A 22,016-nucleotide genomic window follows, 5' to 3' on the forward strand; every position below is an offset into this window, starting at 1 on the left:
GAAATAATGAGAATGTCAGTGTTGATGGTGCCTCCAATGCTGTGATGAATGGTGAAACTATGGATGATTCGTTAGCATCAATTGCAGTGTGTAGCCACAGGCCTAACACAAACATCGAAAATATAATCCGTTTTGTGAAAATAATGTCAGAAGTGATATCGATAGAATTGCCAAACTGGGCAATCGTACGCGATATCAACTGCTTCAGAGCCTTTGGATTCCGTCATCTAACTACAGTTTCCCCAAGCAGGACAAAAGAATCAGGACAGAGACAAAAAAAAAATTTCAATTGTACTCGCTAGAAAAAGTTATACTGGCTAGTTTTCACAAATAAGATGAGAGGCTTATTTTGTAAATATTACGTATTTTAACGTCCGTGGGCCTGGAGGCTTCGATTAAAACCAAAAGTTGGTAAAGAAGCCCCTTGTGACTTTTGCTAAGCTAACTGAAAAAGATGACGATGTGGTTTCTGGTGAAACTAATGTAGTACCACCGTGATCCAGTTGACGCAGGCACATATTTCCTTCTAAAATATGATAAACCTGTAACCAGAATTTTAAGCCTTGTGAACAAACAACCCAACCAGGTGCAGGAAAACAGAACGAAATTGAAGCCAATTCTAAAATCAGTTATTTTCTTAGGTCAACAGAACATTACTCTCCGTGGCCATAGAGACGATGGAGAATTAATGGCAGAGAAAAATCCATTGACAAACGAAGGGAAATTTTGAAAAATTTTAAGGTACCATGCATATGGCGGAAAAATCACTTTAAAACATCATTTGGAAACCTCAGGTGCCAATGCCAATGATATAAGCAAAACAATAGAATTAATTAATTGCATGTTGTGCTAAAGAGATTTTTTAAGAAATTATCGTAAGAGTTCATTCTGCCAAGTTCTACATAGTGGTTGTTGAAGAAACAACGGATGTGTCACAGAAGTCACAAATAAGTATTACCCTTCGCTACATATATTGCACAAGACCTGAAGATTTCGTTGTTTTTTTACACCTACACGAAACATGTTACTCGGACAGGATTCAAACCTATCACTATAGGGGAAACACCTAAAATGTTGTGTTGGACTTTCATCGATCTCTTGGGCTAGACTTGGAAAATTGTGCGGGTGTAGGCACTGGTGGATGTGCTATGATGATTTCAGAACATTGTAGTGCTGTAAATAAAGTTCAGAAGTTAGCAAAGAATGCCCTGCGTTGCCCATGTTTAAACCACGCTATATATCTTTCCACGTAAAAACTTTTTCAGTGAAGTGTGTTAGAAACTACATCAGAATAATACAAGAAATAGTTGCTTATTTTTGGTGGTTCTGCAAAGTGATACTATGTTTGAACCAGAGTAAAGAGAGTACAGCTATCTGGCATGTGTGAAATGCGCTAGATCTAGACACGATTCCCTGATGCAGTTCCTGGTAGAGCTCCCTAGAATCGTGGAAGCTCTTAAGATCATCAGTGGCTTGGCAGAATGCATACCTGCATAAATACCAAATCCTTATTGACTACTGTCTTATCCTCCAATCTGATGATAAAAATTTACTTCCTTCGTAATATATCTGGACTGCTTTTACCGCTCAGTCGACTGTTTCAGAAGAAGAGCTTGTATCTTACGTTTGCAGTAAGCCATGTTAAGGACTTTCTTATCCAGCTGGAAGTCAGGCGTCGGAAGAGTGAAAGCGAGTAAAAAAAAAAAAAGAAACACACATATTTGACGAGGTAACATAGTACCAACTAAGCAAGGCTCAGAAAAACCGTCTTAGGAATAGAGAACAAGCAAACAAATCAGGGTAATGTGCCATTCAATTAACGCGAGGAATATTATAGACTGTCAGTTTTTATTCCCCTGTTGGACAAGATTATTTTGGACTTACATAGCCGATTTTCAGTGAAAAAGCTGGACACTTTCAAGCTCTATTTTTTTTTGCCAATAAATTGTATAGAAACGAAGAAACAAAAATTTGCTAATAAGATTCATGACTTATCAACGTGATATTGGTCAGTAATCAGTTTCCCCTTACAGTTAAGCTTGTGAATCTACCCTGACCGGAGAAGCGACATAGAAAGCTCGGTGGGTTCATCTGAGAGATACCAAAAGAGGTACACGTAGAATACCTGAAACACTAAGGGAAACTTAAAACAGAAATAGAACTGCAATGCTAATATTTTCCTGAATAGTTCAGCGCTCTTGCAAATCCTCACAACCTTACCTTTCAGTTTAAAGTCTGTTGAACGAAACTTTCTAACTTAAGAAGATTGAAAACGTGGTTAAGAAATTAAATGACGGAGGACAGACTCACCGGACTTGCCTTTCTTCATGTTCACAGCGTTATTGATGGATTTGATAATGGTGGAAATAAGAATTCATTGTATAATGTTGATAGTGTTTATATAAATATGGTTTTACAGAACTGACAGCTAAATGACAAATAGAAGCAGAGGCATGCAACTTTCAATATCAGTAACTCCGTTAGGCTTAATTTAGAATGGAAATACTTCGTAACGAGCCCCCCCCCCTCCTTCCTAAAATCCAAGATCCGCTATTGTCTATCCAGCTTTATTGATGAAAAGAAAGAATTTATATTTCAAATTTTTCTTTCCATCAATAAATCATGATAGACAACTTCCTCCTAATCCAGGTTAGTTGCTTAGATATAACGAGTTACTTATCCAGCTTTATTCATGAAGTTCATCTTATTGACTATTATTGATCCTACAGATAAATACAGAATTATTTTTTGGGAAACAGATGGGGCAAGGGGTTATTCTTTATAGGAATCAAGCTTTTTTGAGATTGTATTGATTGAAAGGCTGTAGTTTGTTGTTAGGTGATACGATGAGAGTAGAAACAGAAATATATATCGTTTTCTGGAAGGGATATCTATTTAGTATAAAGTAAGTAAGTAAGTAAAACAGTTCAAAATAGGGATGATACCTTTTTTATTGACAGTGAAATATAAAATTATTTAACTGGATATTTCGAACACATATACAGTGTTCATCATTAGCAGTAAAACTAAAAGACATGAATAAAAATAAACAGAATTTATACCTAATAAACTAATTACATATAGTTTATTGCTCTTATTTATTTCAATGCAACAGCCGAGGCAAATCTCCTAGGTATATATTTTCTGAATATTTATGGCACTTGGTATTAACCAAGTAATATATAGCGATCACAAATTCTGTCGGTCTGTCTGTCCCGGTTTTGCTACTTTAGGTACTTCCAGGTAAGCTAGGACGATAAAATTTGGCTGGTGTATCAGGGACCAGACCAGATTAAATTGGAATAGTCGTTTTCGCGATTTGACTATCTGGGGGGGGGGAGTGGGGGGTCGGTTAATTCGAAAAAAAAGAAAAATGAAGCATTTTTAACTTACGAGCTGGTGATGGGATCTGAATGAAATTTGATTTTTGGAAGGATAACTTGTCTCAGAGCTCTTATTTTAAATCCCGACTAGATCCGGTAACAATAAGGGGAATTGGGGGGGGGGGACCTAAAATCTTGCAAAACGCTTACAATGGAGGGGTTGGGATGAAACTTGGTGAGAAAAATAAGCAGAAGTCGTAGATACGTGATTGACATAACCGGAATGGATCTGCTCTGTTTGGGGGAGTTGGGGGGGGGAAGGTTAATTCTGAAAATTACAAAAATGAGGCATTTTTAACTTACAAAGGAGTGATCGGGTCTTAATGAAATTTGAAGTTTGGAACAATATCATATCTCAGAGCCATTATTTTGAATCCCGACTGGATCCGGTGATTTTAGGGGGAATTGAGGGGGGGGGGGACCTAAAATCTCGGAAAACACTTAGATCTGAGAAATTGGGATGATACTTGGTGGAAAAAACAACAACACAAATCCTAGATACGTGATTGATGTAACCGAAACGGATCCGCTCTCTTTGGAGGAGTGGGGGGGGGATTAATTCTGAAAAATTAGAAAAAATGAGGTATTTTAACTTACGAAGGAGTGATCAGATCTAAATGAAATTTCATATTTAGAAGGACCTCATAAATCAGATATCTTATTTTAAAACCCGACTGGATCCAGTGTCATTGAGCGGAGGGGGGGGGCGGAAATCTTGGAACAGATTTAAAGCGGAGAGATCAGGATGAAACTTGGTGAGAAGAATAAGCACCAGTCCAAGATACGTCACTGACGTAACTTGACATAACCGAACCAGATCCGCTCTGTTTGGGAGAGTTGGGGGGGGGGGCAATTCTGAAAATTAGAAAGAGGTATTTTTAACTTACAAAGGAGTGATCGGATCTTAATGAAATTTGATGTTTGGAATAATATTATATCTCAGAGCTCTTATTTTGAATTCCGACTGGATCTGGTGATTTTGGGGGGAATGGAGGGGGGAAACTAAAAAATCGGAAAATGCTTAGAGTTGAGGGATCGGGATGAAACTTGGTGGGAAAATAAACAAAATTCCTAGATACGTGATTGATATAACCGGAACTGATCCTCTCTCTTTGGGGGAGTTGGGGTGAGGGTTAATTCTGAAAAATTGAAAAAAAAAAAAGGTATTTTTAACTCACGAAGGAAAGATCGGATCTTAATGAAATTTGATTTTTGGAAGGATATCGTGTCTCAGAGCTCTTATTTCAAATCCCGACCGAATCCGATAACATTGGGGGTCAGTTCAAGGGGGGACCTAAAATCTTGGAAAAAGCTTAGAGTGGAGGGATCGGGAAGACTTGTGGTAAAATAATCGTAAGTCCTAGATACGTGATTGAAATAACCAGAACGGATCCGCTCTCTTTGGGGGAGTTGGGAGAGGAGGGTTAATTCTGAAATATAAAAAAATGAGGTATTTTTAACTTAAGAAGGAGTGATCAAATCTTAATGAAATTTGATGTTTAGAAGGTTATCGGGTCTCAGAGCTCTTTTTAAAATCCCGACCGGTTCCGGTGAAGGGGAAGTTGGGGGGGAGGGGGGGGGGCGGAGCCTAAAATATTGGAAAACGCTTAGAGTGGAGGGAGTAGGATGAAACTTGTTGGAAAAAATAAGCCCAGGTCCTAGATACGGGATTGACATAACCGGAACAGATCTGCTCTCTTTGGGGGAGTTTTTATAATTCAAAAAAATTAGAAAAATGAGGTATTTTTTACTTACGAATACGTGATCGTATCTTAATGAAATTTCATATTTAGAAGGACCTTGAAACTCAGATCTCTTACTTTAAATCCCGACCAGATCCAGTGTCATTAGGGGGGGGGGGTGGAAATCTTGAAAAACGCTTAAAGCGGTGAGATCAGGATGAAACTTGGTGGGAAGAACAAGCACAAGTCCAAGATAGGTGACTGACATAACCGAACCGGATCCCCTCTTTTTGATGGAGTTGGGGGGGGGGGAACAATTCGGAAAAATTGGAAAAAATAAGGTATTTGTATCTTACGAATGGGTGATATGATCTCAATGAAATTTTATATCTAGAAAAATCTTGTCCTTTAGAACTCTCATTTTAAATCTTGACCAGATCCGTTGACATCGAAGGGATTTGGAGGGGGAAACTGGAATTGTTGGAAAACGTGAAAATCGAGGTATCTTACAAATGGGTCATTGGATCTTAATGAAACTTGATATATAGAAGAATCTTATGTCTTATAAGGGAGCTGGGGGTTGTTAATTTGGAAAAATCAGAAAAATTGAGGTATATTTAACTTAAGAACGGGTGACAGGATCTTAATGAAATTTGATATTTAGAGGGATCTCATGTCTCAGACCTCTTATTTCACATCCTGATCAGATCTTTTGACATGAAGTAGGAGGGGGAAACCGGAAATCTTGGAAAACGCTTATAAATGTCGTAGATACGTGATTGAAGTCACCGGACTGGATCCACTCTTTTTGGTGGAATTTAGTGGTGGGGTTCAGTGCTTTGGCGAGTTTCATGCTTCTGGACGTGCTAGGACGATGAAAATTGGTAGGCGTGTCAGGGAGCTGCACAAATTGACTTGATAAAATCGTTTTCACCGATTCGACCATCTGGGGGATTGAAGGAAGAGGAAATATCAGAAAAATTTAAGTATTTTTAACTTACGAGTGGGTGATCGGATCTCAATGAATTTTAATATATAGAAGGACCTCGTGACTCAAAGCTCTAATTTTAAATCCGGCATTAAGCCTCTGATTTTCTTTTTAAAGCAATCTATTGATTCTTAAAATTTGGCTAGAGCTCAAACCATATGAGCTTTTGTCCCTTCCGACCTTGTCACAAGTGCCGAATGAGCTCCTAGCTCTTGTTTTCTTATGCTTTTTAAGAGAGGATATGGCACTTACTATTTAGCTTAGCCTAAATATATCATTTCAAAGACTAAAGAATAAGAATTAATCACTTATATTTTTATAGTTAACATTATTTATGATTTTCCATAGTACTAAAATCGTTTTCAATATTCTGAATGATTAATTTAGGCAAAGATGAAAAAAACACAGATATAACCCTATATTGAGGGTTTCACAGAATGAATGATGGTAAAACTTTCTGTCTTCTAAGTCTCACCCAGTGGTTTTATTTTTTAATATCTAGCGAACAAAAATACCATCAATCTCGAAGTACCAAGGACATCAAATGAAAAAGTTTTTTTTGGCCCCTGTTTGGTCTATTCATACATGAAAACCACGATCTTCTAAGATTTTGTTTGTCACTTTTTCCATATTATGAAATTTTCAAGTCAGTGTAAAATTTTCTTCAATACTGTCACGCTGAATTGTGAAAACAAATAAGTAAAACTAGTTTAACACATTAAAGTGATTTTTGCTATGTACAAGAATGAAAATGCTGCATTTAAGGTAGGAAATGAGGTTGGTAGCTGGTTTCGTATTGAATCAAGAGTTAAGGCTTGTATTCTATCCCCATTTCTAAGGATCATTTCGATGAACTTTGTCTTAAGGAGGAGAAAAAAGTTAATGGGGGAATAAGGAATCAAATGGGAACGTAAAACTCTCCTGGATTTCAATTATGCTGATGAAAACAGCATCCTAGACAAAAATGCTATCAACAAAAGTTCCCAAAAGCCCGGGAGAAAGCTTCCGTGCGTGTTATTGCTAAGATGGATTACTCCAAATGCTGTCATGACCTCTGACCCATATCAATAGCCTCCAATTTACTCCAACTGAATGAGTCGTTGATATGTAGCGAACTACTGTCACAAATAAGCACTTGCCTAGACCCATTCAACTTAATATGCCACATTACAGCTTTGCTGAACATGAAACGGGTGGGTGCTAGAAAAGCCATTCCACTATTCATAGTAGACTTCCTGAGACATCGATATCCGTGCGTCCATACACTAGTTTCCGAGGGTCTTGGCTCTAAACGGCCGGAGTCAGCAAGTTGCTTGCGTCACGGCACTAAACTTGCTGTACTCCATTTTTTAGCCATCAATAGCTATGTTTTTTGGCAACACTGGTAAAAGATTAAAATTTATGCGTTATGTGCCTTGCTAAAATACAAGTTCATTGAAAAGTTTCGAGTAATCCCCCAGTTCAATAGTGACCTAAAAGAAAAATTGAAAGATCAGTTGAGTTCAAATGGGCTTCATATTAATGTTATTTCGGCCAAAGTCTTTCGCTTCAATCCCCTGAAACGGGAAGTTGCTTTCCCTCATTCCTAACTGGCCGATCCATTGCAGTTGAAGCTTCTGATGAGCATATTCCAGTCGAATATGGAGTGCCACAAGGCTCAGTTCTTGGGCCATCCCTTTTCCTCATATATGTCAACGACCTCTATCGACTATTTAGCAACCCACGATCTGATTTCTGTTGTCATTTGTGCCAGAAAGGAGATGCTGTGGTTGAAGCCTTGGATACGCCTGGTCAACATGAAGAACTCTTTGCATTCGCCGACGACACCACCCTGGGGGCTGCAGCACCTGATGAATCATCTCTTATCCTCAAGCTACAATTGATGGCAGAAAATATATATCGTTGGTTTGATGCAAATTTGTTAGCTTTGAATGTAAAAAAATCGTTTCTTCTTATATTCTCCCGCATAGGCAAAAGCTGCCCTACAGTGACAGAGCTTAAAACATCTAAGGGATCCATATCCCGCCCAGCTGACCGGTTTATTCGATTCCTTGGGATACTTCTGGATGAAAATCTATCTTTCAAACGGCATACTGAGTCAATGAGATTAAAGGTTTCTCGAGGCCTTGGAATTATTCGAAAGCTGAAGCGAGTCTTTCCTTTCTCTATCCTTCGTCTATTATATTTCTCTCTTATTTACCCTTATTTATGCTACTGCTCGTCAGTGTGGATGTCAACATTTCCATCTGTACTTACACCTTTACATAATCTCCAACTGAAAGCAGCAAAAGTTCTTCAGTCTACCACCCATATTTCTGTTGAACTTCTGAAGATTAAAGATATTCATACATTACACCTCTCTTTCATTGCGTTTCAGTATTTCCGTGGAGACCTTCCATCAAGTTTTTCCGGGCTTTTTGAAATTGTTCGAAATGTCAGTCCTTATGAAACTAGAAACAAGGATGATGTGCTAGTGCCATCCACCCCTGCAGTGCGCTCGGACTTTGGTCTGATAGTTGCTGTCGGACGTGCCTGGAATTCCATTCCTGTTGGGATTCGACGGTCCTGTACCATAGGATCCTTCAAGAAACGGTTGAAGAATTTTTTAATCAAAAAAAAATAATTTAAATTATAATATTGATCAGTTATTTATATTGTTTAGTTATCAAGATTTAATTTATTTATTTAATTATTTAGATTGAATTTATTTATTTAGATTTGGGTGGTGTGAGTGTTGGATCCTCGATGTATATATATTTTTTTTTTTTTTATTTATTTTTTGTAAGTAGGTGGTGCGGAGACCGGTTGTACTCGGGTGAGGATTGGTGAGTAGACTCTAAATATATTTTAAGTGTGAATGTAATTAATAGTTATTTATGTTTTGTTTTGTTGTTTTTTTTTTCCCAAATAACGGGCCATTGAGCCCTTTGGGATATTTTTTGTTTATAAATGGATGGATATTGGTAATAAAAGGAACTTGAACTTGATTCATGGTACTCTACCACTTCGACTGCACTTGTCCTTGATGTGACGTTCAGTAACGATTGATCATTTAGCCCCCACGTTGCGAAGCTTGTAAGTAAGGGGAACTATGCGCTGCAATCCTTATTTACATTCCATCGATTCGGGTTTTCTATAAGGCAATTAATGCTTGCATACACGTGCTGTGCCTTCCTTTTGCTTGATTATGCATGCCCAGTTTCCTTATGCATGTTATCCATCATCCTACGAACCAAATACATCACTTAAGAATCTGCCCTGGCAGCTCGTGTTGTCTAAAGAACACACGTGCCATTTGATGTGTAAGTTTGCACATTTCCGTGCTTCTCCTATAAATACCGTTCCCTCCTACCCTTCACCGCTGCAGCCAACCGACACACAACACAAGAACAAGCTTGAACCAGTGCACTGCAGATCTAATTGTTTAGTAAGTCATCCGTTCCTTTTTTGTTGCTAGTTAAGTGATTAATCTAACTTGGGGTTCAGTATGTTGCAGCATAAATTATTTGCAGCACACGCCATAAATGCGTTAGCTAGTTTATTAAATAATTATTGAAAATTAACTATTTTTGGAGGTTTTGAGATTTTAGGGCACACGAAAAGGCTTAAAAATTAATGTTAAGAAGACCTAACTCATTTAGACTAGGAACAAGTGAAGGTGAAGAGTTGATGCTGAGTTACGAGAAGATCGGTCAGTTGGATAGCTTTATTTACCGACTGATAGTATTATCAATAAAGAGGGTGGACGCAGTGAATATGTTAAAGGTAGAATAGTCAACGCAAGAGATTGTTCTTTTGGGCTAACCATCTAGGGCCAGACGAAATTGGTCCCCAAATTGGGTGGGAGGAGGTCGTACGGAACAATTCAAGGGAAGTTAGAACTTCTTGGAAGGATGTAAAGAGGGAGGCTTTAATTAGATTGGGATGGAAGAGAAGCGTACGAAGCTGTGCTGGTCTCAGCTGGCTTGGTGCTTCAGTGATTTGTTAGTAATAGAAGTAAAATTAGTTTGTTAAATTTGGCACAGCATTTAAGCAAAAATTTAAAGATAAACAATCTGTTAATTTCCAGAAGCAAGTACGCCTTCTTACACTTTTTGGTGTCAATAGTTTTTAGATTATTTTTCATCCACACTTACTTTTTTATAATTCGGCACCTCCTACTACCAAAACCGTATAACTGCATACGGAGGTCTTTTTCACTACAGTCCCGTGTTCAAAACTAAGTTCGGAATTTTTCCTGACTTTTAAGGACATGATTGTGTAAGCTTACACTTAACAAATTAAAACACATATTTCATTTTGACTGTCTGGTTCTTTAAGAGAAAGAGCCGTGGGTCGTCTTTTTTAAAGAGACATGAACAATCATATGTCAAGAAACTTCGACATTTCCATGCACAGTCTTCCAAAAAAAAAAAAACATAGACAACATTTTTCTTGTCGTCTACGTACTTGAATTACCAACTTAAAAAAAAAAAAATGTCCATCAGTGTAATTTTTACGTAGCCTCTGGTAGTGCAGTTGAGAGATCTCTGTTTGACAATATAGGGCCCAGTGGTGTCATTTCAGCTGACACATGGCTGGCAGGGAAGGAAACCCACCAGTTAAATAAATTCCCGTAAACGGTGTCATAATTAACACAGGAGGGCCTATTTATATTACTACTTAATAATTTATAGGTCCTTAATATGCTTGTCAATAGCAATATATGCGTAATTGATAATATGCCCTAGCCTAGGTTAAGACCTAGATTATGCCTTGACCAAAGAAGCCAACAACATTTCAAAATTCAAAACACTTTTAATTTATGGTGGTTCCTAACGCCACAAAAATTACATTCTTTAGCTTTTACAAAGCTTTTAAGTCTGGAAGACTTATCACATGCCTCGAGTTTTGAAAACTCTCCAATCAACTGTACCAATTCCTCAAATTTACTTTATTTGACAAGTTTTAAACTTCATGGTGGAGAACTTACAAAATTTTCTGACTTACATTTATAATTACATTTTTATTTTATTATAATTATATATAATTATAGATTATAATTTATTATAATTATAATTGTTGTCAAAGAACAAAATAAACGGCATTGTATGATTTGTAATATTTCAATCTCCTAGTCTATATGTCATTAGAAAAATATCTCCACCAATCCGTTACAAACAGAAATCTTAGAAAAGCTTCCTAAAAAATAATTATACGTACAACACGAGAAATAAAAACAGTACTAGGAAAGCAAAAATCAAGCACACAAAAAACTGAAAACAAATTATTGTTTGTTCCATAGAGACATCACATCTGTATAGAGTCAAATAGAGGAAAATAGGGGATGTATGCAGGGGGGAGGGGCAAAGACTCGAGGTCAGGGTTCCCTTTGAAACCTTAAGTTTTATTGAGTTATTGAGCACTTCTTACTTTAAGATAGGAAACAATTTTTTTTATTGCCCCCACAAAAAAAAAAAATCGTGTGTATGTGCCTGAGGATGTTGAGTAGGACCTTATTTCGTTTCATTTAAAACCAAAATATTCGTTAGTCAAAGCTCAAAGCCGGATAATGAGCAAAAGCGAAAACTGTTTCTCTATATAAATTTGATACCTCTATAGATAGTTGAAACAACATGACGAAAATACAGCGACAATAAAAAGGCACTAAAATAATCAAAAAGTATTATTTTTGATTCAAAAACTACATTCTAATGGAAATTGTGCGATGTTGTCAAACCTAAAATCTGTTTTGTAACTTTTACAAATTTTTTATGAGGTTCACAAAATAGGATTCCAAATGACAATGCCGAGGTACTTGAGCAAGAGGGTGGTCAAGGGTTTTTGATAATTTTAAATTATAAGAAACATCAAAATATTCACACCTTTTAGTATCTGAACTTTTTTTTTCTCAATGATTGTTTAGGAAGCCCATCAGGTTTGCCTTGTCAGCCAGACACAGTCATCGTATCAATTGAGTTTAATATTATAGATTGCACTACACATCTCCGATCTCCCCCCCCCCCCAACAGTTCAAAAACTCACATCAATATTTTTCAGGATAGAAAAAGAACAATGTTTATTCAAAATTTTTATATTTCAGGCTAGTCTGGCCAAAAGAAAATCTTAGTCAACTAAACCTCCTACTCCCTAAAATAAACGAACATTTTCTCACAAAGGATGTCCAAATTAAAGTCCATAGTTCACTACTTCTAGGGGAAAAGATGAAACTTTCAATAGTAAAAATAAAGAAAAATTATCACAATTTTTCTATGAAATTCATATAACGAAAAGATTTATTCCAACAACGTCTATTTATTCCAACAGCAGTTTGGCAACGTCTCTAATCTACACATTTTAAACCACATGTAGGGCTCCTCACTTGAAAGTAATTCTACCTTTGACCCTTCAAACATTATTTAGTAATTCCTTTGAAAAGCATTTGAAATCTGTAAAGCTGCCTCTATATGTTAAGGCTAAGGTAAAACCGTGGGTAAGAGCTGCCTTTGAGCCATTTAAAAACATTTCAATTGTTTTAATTGGACCTTGCAACAAAAATACACTCTTTTCTCAAACAATCCCTCTCTCCCTGTGAAGAGGTGTGTTTTAGGACAATTTATCCTGCTAACTTCAAACACTCTAAGTAGCCGAATACACAAAAATGAATGGTAAAAAAGGAACACCCTTTTTCAACACTTCCACGCATTTCGAGTTAAAATCAAATAGTCGTGGGGATCAGGCCATGGCTAATTGTAGAAAAAGCCAAGACAGATAGTCTGATTGAGAGAGAGGCAAGTTTGGCATTAGCCTCCTTATTAGGATTGTCCAAAAAAGATGTTAGTTCATTTGTTAATAGATAAATCTAATGAATACTAATAACAATTTTTCATGCTAACTTTTCTAAGATTTTTTTTTTTTGAAAATAACAATTTTTTTTAAGCGTTGCCTTTGAATTTTCTAAAAGCATTTGCAACCTGCATAGTCAGCTCTAGCTCTTAAAGTGAAGAATAACTAAGGGTGAAAGGTGCCTTAAGCTATCTAAAAAGACTTCGAAATTGTTTCAATTAGAGCTTGTAGCAAAATACACTCTTTTCATCAATAAGTCCCCTTCCCCTGTTCAGGAGTTTTAGGATCATACAGTTTTTGACAATGAACGATAAGTAAGGAGCCCTTGTTTGCTTATGTATTATATACTTAAAAAGGTCATGCTTCTAATATTAAAGCATTTTAAAAGCATTTGAATTAGTCCTTGATGTGCTGTTTCGATAAGTAGCCAGCAGAAAAAATACAATAATCATACAGCTGATATTCTTGTTCCAGATTTTAAGTTTTATATGGAACATATTTTATGCTATTTGTGCAAAGTTATGCTTTATATAAACTGTATATTCAGTATATCCAATATTTCATAAAAGTTTTGGCTTTGCTCTTCCACTCCCAGTCATAACCTTTCATTTGCAATTGCAAAAAAATTCTTTTTTTTGACAAATTGGCTACAAAAGCGGCTCAAAGAAACACACTTTTCCAACTAGTTGTTGAATTTAAATCACCAAAAAGAAGTGAATTCCTAGAAATTCTGCTGACATCTAACCTAAAATACGATAGGTCTTATTATTAGCCATTGGAACGGAGCATACATTTCAAAAACTACCATTTTGATTTCAAATTTAAAAGGGGTTTTAAACATTAAAGTTAAATTTTATTAAATTAAATTTTAAAAATTAAACTAAATAAAAGATTAAATATAACTACATATTGAAAAATTGGAATCAAACAGTTCGTGGTAACGAACTGTAGTAAGGAGCGGCCCGGCTCAATAGTAACCAAAACTCTAAAAAATTGAATTTTGATATCAATAGCTGCATCAAAAGAATCGCATTTTAATGCTGATTTTGAATATATAAGTTTCATCAAGTTTAGTCTTACCTATCAAAAGTTACGAGCCTGAGAAAATTTGCCTTATTTAGGAAAATAGGGGTAAACACCCCCTAAAAGTCGTAGGATCTTAACAAAAATGACACCATCAGATTCAGCGTATGAGAGAACCCTACAGTAGAAGTTTCAAGCTCCTATCTACAAAAATGTGGAATTTTGTATTTTTTGCCAGAAGACAAATCACGGGTGCGTGTTTATTTTTTTTTTTTTATTTTTTTTTTTTCCAGGGGTCATCGTATCGACCAAGTAGTCCTAGAATGTCGCAAGAGGGCTCATTCTAACGGAAATGAAAAGTTCTAGTGCCCTTTTTAAGTGACCAAAAAAATTGGAGGGCATCTAGGCCCCCTCCCACGCTCATTTTTTTCCCAAATTCAACGGATCAAAATTTTGAGATAGCAATTTTGTTCAACATAGTCGAAAACCATAATAACTACGTCTTTAGGGATGACTTACTCCCCCACAATCCCTGGGGGAGGGGCTGCAAGTTACAAACTTTGACCAGTGTTACATATAGTAATGGTTATTGGGAAGTGTACAGACGTTTTCAGGGGGATTTTATTTTGTTTGGGGGTGGGGCTGAGGAGAGGGGGCTATGTTGGAAGATCTTTCCTTGGAGGAATCTGTCATGGGGGAAGAAAAATTCAATGACAAGGGCGCAGGATTCTCTAGCATTACCATAAGAAAACAATGAAAAATAAACATGAAAAGTTTTTTCAAATGAAAGGAAGAAGTAGCATTGAAACTTAAAACGAACAGAGATTATTACACATATGAAGGGTTCTAAAAATACTTTAGCATAAAAAGCGAGGTATTTAGGAGGAGATAAATACCTTGCTCTTTATGCTAAAGTATTTTTTAGTAATTTCAACTATTTATTCTACGGCCTTTCTGATTCAAGGGTCATTCTTAAAGAATTGGGACAAAACTTACGATTTAGTGTAAAGAGCGAGGTATTAACGAGGGTACAAACCCCCTCGTATACATAATAAAAATATAAGGTTATGAAAGTTTTGTTACGTAAGTTAATTCTTAAGTTACGTATATTTTTTACTAATAAAAACGTTCGTTAAAAATTAAAAGTTCTAGTTGCCTTTTTAAGTAACCGAAAAATTGGAGGGCAACTAGGCCTCCTTCTCCGCCCCTTATTTCTCAAAATTGTCTGAGCAAAAATAAGAGAAAGCCATTTAGCCAAAAAAGAATTAATATACAAATTTAATTTTAATAATTTATGTGCGGAGAGCCAAAACCAAACATGCATTAATTCAAAAACGTTCAGAAATTAAATAAAAAAAAACTAATTTTTTTAGCTGAAAGTAAGGAGCGACATTAAAACTTAAAACGAACAGAAATTACTCCGTATATGAAATGAGTTGTCCCCTCCGCAATCCCTCGCTCTTTACGCTAAAGCTTTTAATTGTTTTAAAAAGTAGAATTGTGGCAAAGAGTCAAACTATTTTCCTAAATAAGGCAAATTTTCTCAGGCTCGTAACTTTAGATGGGTAAGACTAAACTTGATGAAACTTATATATTTAAAATCAGCATTAAAATGGGACTCTTTTGATGTGGCTATTGATATCAAAATTAAATTTTTTAGAGTTTTGGTTACTATTGAGCCGGGTCGCTCCTTACTACAGTTCGTTACCACGAACTGTTTGATAAGGTATTTTCGTTGTGATTTTCACAGATTTGTCTCACTTGCTCTTGTTGAGCGCATAAACTGCAGTTCAATACTACCATTAAAGTCTTCTATTGCATGCAAATTACTAATGAAATACACTTTAGATACGTTCAATTGCTCAAAAACACTCTTGGCTCTTGGGCAGGAGCCACTGAGCCTAACCATTCCAGTTTCGTCACTGAGACAAACCTCGAAACGTTCTTTATTTAATTTCTTCACTTTAGTTTGACTTTTTTGAAAAACGTTTGCTCTGACGGTCCATTTAAATACTGATGGTCGAAGCATATTAATCGGGGTGGCTGCTTCTCCATCAAAATATGTAAGATCATCTGGTGAGGTCGCTGAAAATAAAAATTATAGTTACAATTGATTTAGCAGCCATTTATATATAATAGTTTGATTTTATTTGACTTATAACACAAAAAGACAGAATAAATATTTCAAGAATGCAAAAAAGGAAATCAGCTCACTAATAACCACAAGAATCCCTTATGAACGGATGTGACGGTTAAAGTCAAAGCAAACACGGGAAGACGTAGAATATAAAATTATTAGTAACCGTGAAGAATGAAAATACTTGATTAGTCGATAATTGTAAATTTTTAGTGATCAAACATTTCTGTAAAAAATAATAATTGAATCGTATTATAATTTCTCAGGGGATATAATCAGACTGGAATCATACCCATCTGTTTCTGGCAATTAATTTGTCAATTACACCACCAGAAAATATTTAATCTTAGTTTTTGATGTTGCATTCTTATAGATAATATAATTTAGTTATAACTAATACACTATTTAGTCAGAAAATGTCCCATAAGTTAACAATATATATTCACATGATGGCCAGACAGCTAACCAAGCTTAATAATTAAGTTACTGTAAACCGAAGACTGGGAGAATCAACACAAGATACGAAAATAAATAGGAGGAGTTTTACTCATATTAAGGCAGAGATCATCATTTAGTAGTGTCTAAGGTTAATTTATAGCTGAAATATCGTTAAGGTAGCTACCATCCGGGGTTATGACGTTGACATACTCCAGAAAGAGTATTTGAGTTGACAATGTAGAAGATGAATAGAATAATTCTATTAAAACAATTCGTGAAGTTGCTGATGGTAACTTAAGGAAAAATTTAAGAACCACCTAAGAATACTAGTGAAAAGGCTTTATGTTTAATAGAGTGAAGGTGCTGGAGAAAGATTGAGCAAGGGGTGAAGTGGAGACCAGGGATAAAATTGCCGAAGATCTGGAAGATACAGCTAGACAGCATAATGGTAAAATATTCTACTGGCTTGTTAATAAATTTAGAGGGAAAAATCAATTTGGCCGTGTCCCAGTTCAGGATAGGAACGGAGCCACAGTTTATGATAAGGAAAGAGTTAAAGAGACTTGTTTCAGGAAAATATATCAAGGAAAATGAAAAGGTTTGTAATATGATCGATATGAAGGAATATTAGCGACAGTAGTAGCAGTAGTAGTAGTAGACATGTTTAGTAGCAAAAACTTGAAAGCTATCGCTGATTTGTGTTTGTTTACAACATATACAAAATCAAACTACACTTGTAAATATAACTCAAACTATAAATATTAACTCTTATTATACATTTTGACGAAAACCGGGACGAAAGAATTACCATATTGGTTTGTTCTTGCTTTAACGGGAACTAGCTTATCTTGCTTTCTCGTTCTTGATGGTAGAGTTTGATCAGGTAGAATGTCACGGTGCAGAGATTTAGAAAGCAAGAACTTTCCAAAACTCATTATCAGAGTTTTGTACAGGTTTTGCAGTGACGGCAGTCCTAGCACTTCCAGAGCCTTTTCGTAAGGGATGTCACGGCGGCCCAAGATGATCGATACAGCTCGCTTCTGCACCGATTGAAGCTCCTGACAAAGATACACTGTTCTAAGTGCTGAAGGCGCCCAAACAGGGCACGCATGTTCCAGAATGGGGCGGACGTACGTTAGGTATGCATACTTAATACTCTCTGTGTTTGCACTGAACCTACGCATACCGTTTAAAGTCTGTAGACTAGCGTTTGCACTCTTAACCACGTTTTCAATAAGTGCGGCAAAGCTGGTCATTGGAGAAAGTAACTCCAAGGATCTTGATGCTGTTCGTTAGAAGGAATGGAACATTTGGATCCATAACATCACTTTTTAGCGGGTTAAAGCGCACTATATTCGACTTGTTCACATTAATCTCAAGATTTAGCTCCGCGCACTCTTTTGTGAAAACACTGAAAAAATTTGAACTGAATTGTGACGTCACAACTCCATTTTGTACTACATATTTCAGGATAAATGACAAGTCATCCACGAACTTGTAGCGGTCATCGTAGTCAGATATGAGGAAGTTAATTACAGACAAGAATACAATAGCTGCAAGCTTAGTGCCCTGAGGGGGTCCACAGGTGGATGAGGACCATTCGGAATTACTATCACCTTCGTAGAGAGCAAACACACGATGCATCTTCTGACTGAGAAAGTCGAACACGAGCGTAAGTCTTTTTCTTAGCCCCCATTAGCTTGAGATTAAGGGCAGCTACAATGTGATCGATTAAATCAAGTGCCTTTCGGAAATCTATGGCACCAAGGTCTACAAAACTGTGACCTTTTTCGACCCACTTGAGGAGACAATCGTACATCCGCACTAGGTACACTGAGGTATTACAGTCTTTCAGTCCGCCGTATTGTCTCTGGTCGATAGATCCCTTGATTTGATCGAGTAAGACCCTCATGATAAAGGTCTCGGCCACTTTTGTCAGGAATGGTGTTTGTAAAATAGGTCTAAGTTCATCACAGCTCATAGGGTTGGTAACCTTTGGAATTATTCTAACGCAAGCTTTCTTCCAAACAGCTGGAAAGATCCCTATACTAAAGCAAAGGTTTATCAGCACTGAGAGTGGTTTCGCAATGAAAGGGGCGTATTTTCGAATCAGTTTGGGTGGAAGTTCGTCTGGATAAGCTGAACAGTTTACTTTCACCTTCATCAGGGTCTTATAGGTTGTCATCTCATAAAAAACAACTTCACATTCATCTGCGCAGGAGTAAAGTATTTCAGACTTCTGGGCTTGTGTGGGAGAGAGATATGAGGTTATTTTTCCTGCTGCAATTTGTTACCATTAATTTTATATTGGAAAACTGTGTATAATGACCCTTCAGGTAATAAATGGTCAGTGTTTCAACTTGACTAAGTTGACGCTGTTAGCCAAGGTTTCAATATATTATGCATATATTGCATATATATTTCATATATATATATATATATATATATATATATATATATATATATATAGAGAGAGAGAGAGAGAGACCATATATATATATATATTTTGAAATCAAAGATTTTGAAAATTGAAATCAGCATGAAATGAATGAAGAACATGGCCTAATCAATTTTTCAAAAGTACTTTTTGAAACATGGTAAAGAAACATACTAAAAGAGGATTTGGTTTGGTTACTGTACAGATACACAAAAAAACAAAACCAAAAGTAAATACAGAAAAATAACTTGGAAGACCACAACTTCAAAAATATTTACTCGATGTGAATGAAACGACTCTCCAAGAACACACTGTAGTGAAACCAAGAAGAACAAAATTTATAAATGCTCGTTGCAATTTAGAATCGGATATCTTGAGAAATTCTCCGTGTATGTGCAATTTATCATTTTTACTAAAAAGCTAAAAGTTCCTAGTAGTTAAAAATATATAAATATAACTAAACTCAGTTTGTAGTATAAATTTTAGAAGACCCTAGACTTTGATGTATAGCCAAGGGTGTAGCTCCAGCATTTTCATTATTTGCCCCAGAGGGGGCCCACATCCAGATAGACACTGGGCAAAGGCTATCTTTAGGGGAAAGCAGTATTCGTTCTGGTCTATTTTAAACTTACAGAAAATGTTAAGTGTTCTTATACAAGTATTATAGGAATTGAGTAACTCCTCATTCCCCTCCTCTAAAGCCATCTGTGGGGGATGGGTTGTTGGAAAACTTGTAATAACACAAGACTTGATGTGTTTTAAAGATGTGTTAAAATTTTCATGTTTCTCTTCCAAATTTTCTCCCGTTAGCCTAAGGTCTAAACATGAGCCAAAGCTGAGACTAGACTATTAATTCGATCTTGTTTGTTAATTAATTTGGTCGAAGTTAAACTGCTTTCACTGTTAAGATTGTCTTCACTGTTTGATATCGTGTTACTACAGGAAGACTTAGATAAGAATCAATTCCCTTTTCAATACCTTTTTCTTCTTGTTCCACTTTTTGTTGCTTTTTTGAAACTTGTTAGCCAAAGAAAGAAAGGAAGGAGCTCTGCCTTTTATTGGTTTTACTAGCCTGTTATGACTAAGCATCGGCACTGCTTCTGTTTTCTGTTTCTGTTTTTTCTTACCTGTTTCTGTTTCTGTTTTTACAAAAAACAGAACTGAAAACAGAAACAGGCTACCTGTTTTTGTTTGACCTGTTTCTGTTTCTGTTCTGTTTTTTTTTTCATCTGTTTTTTTCCGTTTCTGTTTTTTGTTTTTTTCTGTTTTTTTTTTTTGAATGCCGCGCTATCTAGCGGGTATGATACCGAAATCGTCCTTTGTCAACAAGAAGAGTAATTTCTTTGATATTCAGGTGAAATCATAGCGACATCTAAACTAGAAGCTCGATTTCCTTGCTAACCTTCGTCTAATTTTGTGTGCTGGAGCAAGCATCCTAAAGGTAAAAATTATGAATAGTTAAATTAGACCAGCCATGCTAGTCTATTTGAACTTTTGTATGCATGAGGGTTCTAGACTTATTGATATCAGTCAGCTCATTCCAGATACAGCTCAAGCCCATTTAACCTCTTCCTTTTTTTTTTTTTGTACTATGCTGTAACTCAGACTTATTTTATCCCTAGTACCACACACTTGGACATGCAGAATTCAAATATCACATTGATTTTTTTTTTCAATTTTTTTTTTAAAGAATCATCACAACATTGTCGATAACTACATTGTATGCAAAAATTAGTCCTTCCTTCGTCTAATTTTGTGCGCTGGAGCAAGTATCCTAAAAGTAAAAATTATGAACAGTTAAATTAGACTAGCCATGCTAGTCTATTTGAACTTTTGTAGGCGTGAGGGTTCCATGCCTATTGTTATCAGTCAGCTCATTCCAGATACAGCACAAGCCCATTTAACTTCTTCCTTTTTTTTCTTTTTTGTACTATGCTGTAACTTAGACTTATTTTATCCTTAGTACCCACACAGTTGGACATGCAGAATTCAAATATCACATTGATTTTTTTTTTTTAATTTTTTTTTTCAAAAGAATCATCACAACATTATCGATAACTACATTGTATGCAAAAATTAGTCACCCTGACTGGGTGTATCAGGATTCTTGTAGGACAAATGCCTGTCTGTAATTTAAAAAAAAAAACTGATTCAAATGACTTTCAGGTACTACTGCAAAACTGTCATGGATATTTCCTCTGATGAAGAGGTAGAAGTTTTACCTAAAATCATAAGGAAAAAGCCAGTTTGGGCTAATTATGGTGTGAAAGACAAATGCAGCATCACCTGCAAGGTTTGCAAAAAGACTATCAAGGCTAGTGGAGGTTCTTCAACTAATTTTGTCAATCACCTGGAAAATGTTCATAAGATTAAGGTGAAAGTACAGTCATCTGCCTCTACTGGTCATATACATTTGACTGCTGGTCATATACAGGGGGAGGATACTTGGCAGTGACAGTACATTACCCCAAGCTAGTCAGTGGAAAATGGGTAGTTCACAGTTGCATCTTGCACTTTAAGCGTCTCAAGGTTCGGCATACAGCAGCAAATATACTTGCAGCAATCATAGTAGCCCTGAAGAAATTTGAACTTGAAGACAAATTGTTCTGTGTTGTAACTGATTCTGGCTCGAGCGTCGTAAAAGCTTGTCAAATTGGTGGAATTGAACGTTCATCTTGCTTTGGCCACTGCCTCCACCTCAGTGTCACAAATGGCCTCAAATTTTGGGGAGAAATGAATTTGACGTAGAGCAAACACCGGAATGTTATTCAGATGATGAAGGTGAACCCGAACAAGGCACTAGTAGAGAGCAATGTTCCTCAGAGATTGGTCTGACAGAAGATGACCTTCCTGATATCATAGATTCAGACATTGTTGACACTGCTTCAGATGTATATGACTTGGAAGAGTACGACTCCGACACAGAAACTGAATGGGATGAATGGGCCACTGGTGCAAATGATTTTACAGAAATTGAAGACTCAGTCTCACTCAATGGTGCACTCAAAAAGTTGCGTCGGACACTCAAGCTGCTAAAAAAGTCAAATATTCAAAACGACCTCTTTGAAGGGCTTTGCAAAGAAATAGGACTAAGTGGTCACAT

General features: G+C 36.3%; 1 protein-coding gene across 1 annotated transcript; it reads right to left on the bottom strand.

Moving 5' to 3' along the window:
• Positions 1-18,088: 18,088 nt before the first annotated feature.
• LOC136035807 (uncharacterized) lies at positions 18,089-18,661 on the bottom strand. The gene has a single exon (XM_065717778.1). The coding sequence runs from the start codon at positions 18,659-18,661 to the stop codon at positions 18,089-18,091; it is 573 nt and encodes a 190-aa protein (XP_065573850.1).
• Positions 18,662-22,016: the final 3,355 nt, after the last annotated feature.

This window comes from Artemia franciscana, chromosome 14, assembly GCF_032884065.1.
Source record: "Artemia franciscana chromosome 14, ASM3288406v1, whole genome shotgun sequence".
NCBI classification, from domain to species: domain Eukaryota; kingdom Metazoa; phylum Arthropoda; class Branchiopoda; order Anostraca; family Artemiidae; genus Artemia; species Artemia franciscana.

Excerpts from the sequence above, each read along its gene's own strand:
- LOC136035807 (XM_065717778.1), bottom strand. The coding sequence starts at position 18,661 with ATGACAACCTATAAGACCCTGATGAAGGTGAAAGTAAACTGTTCAGCT.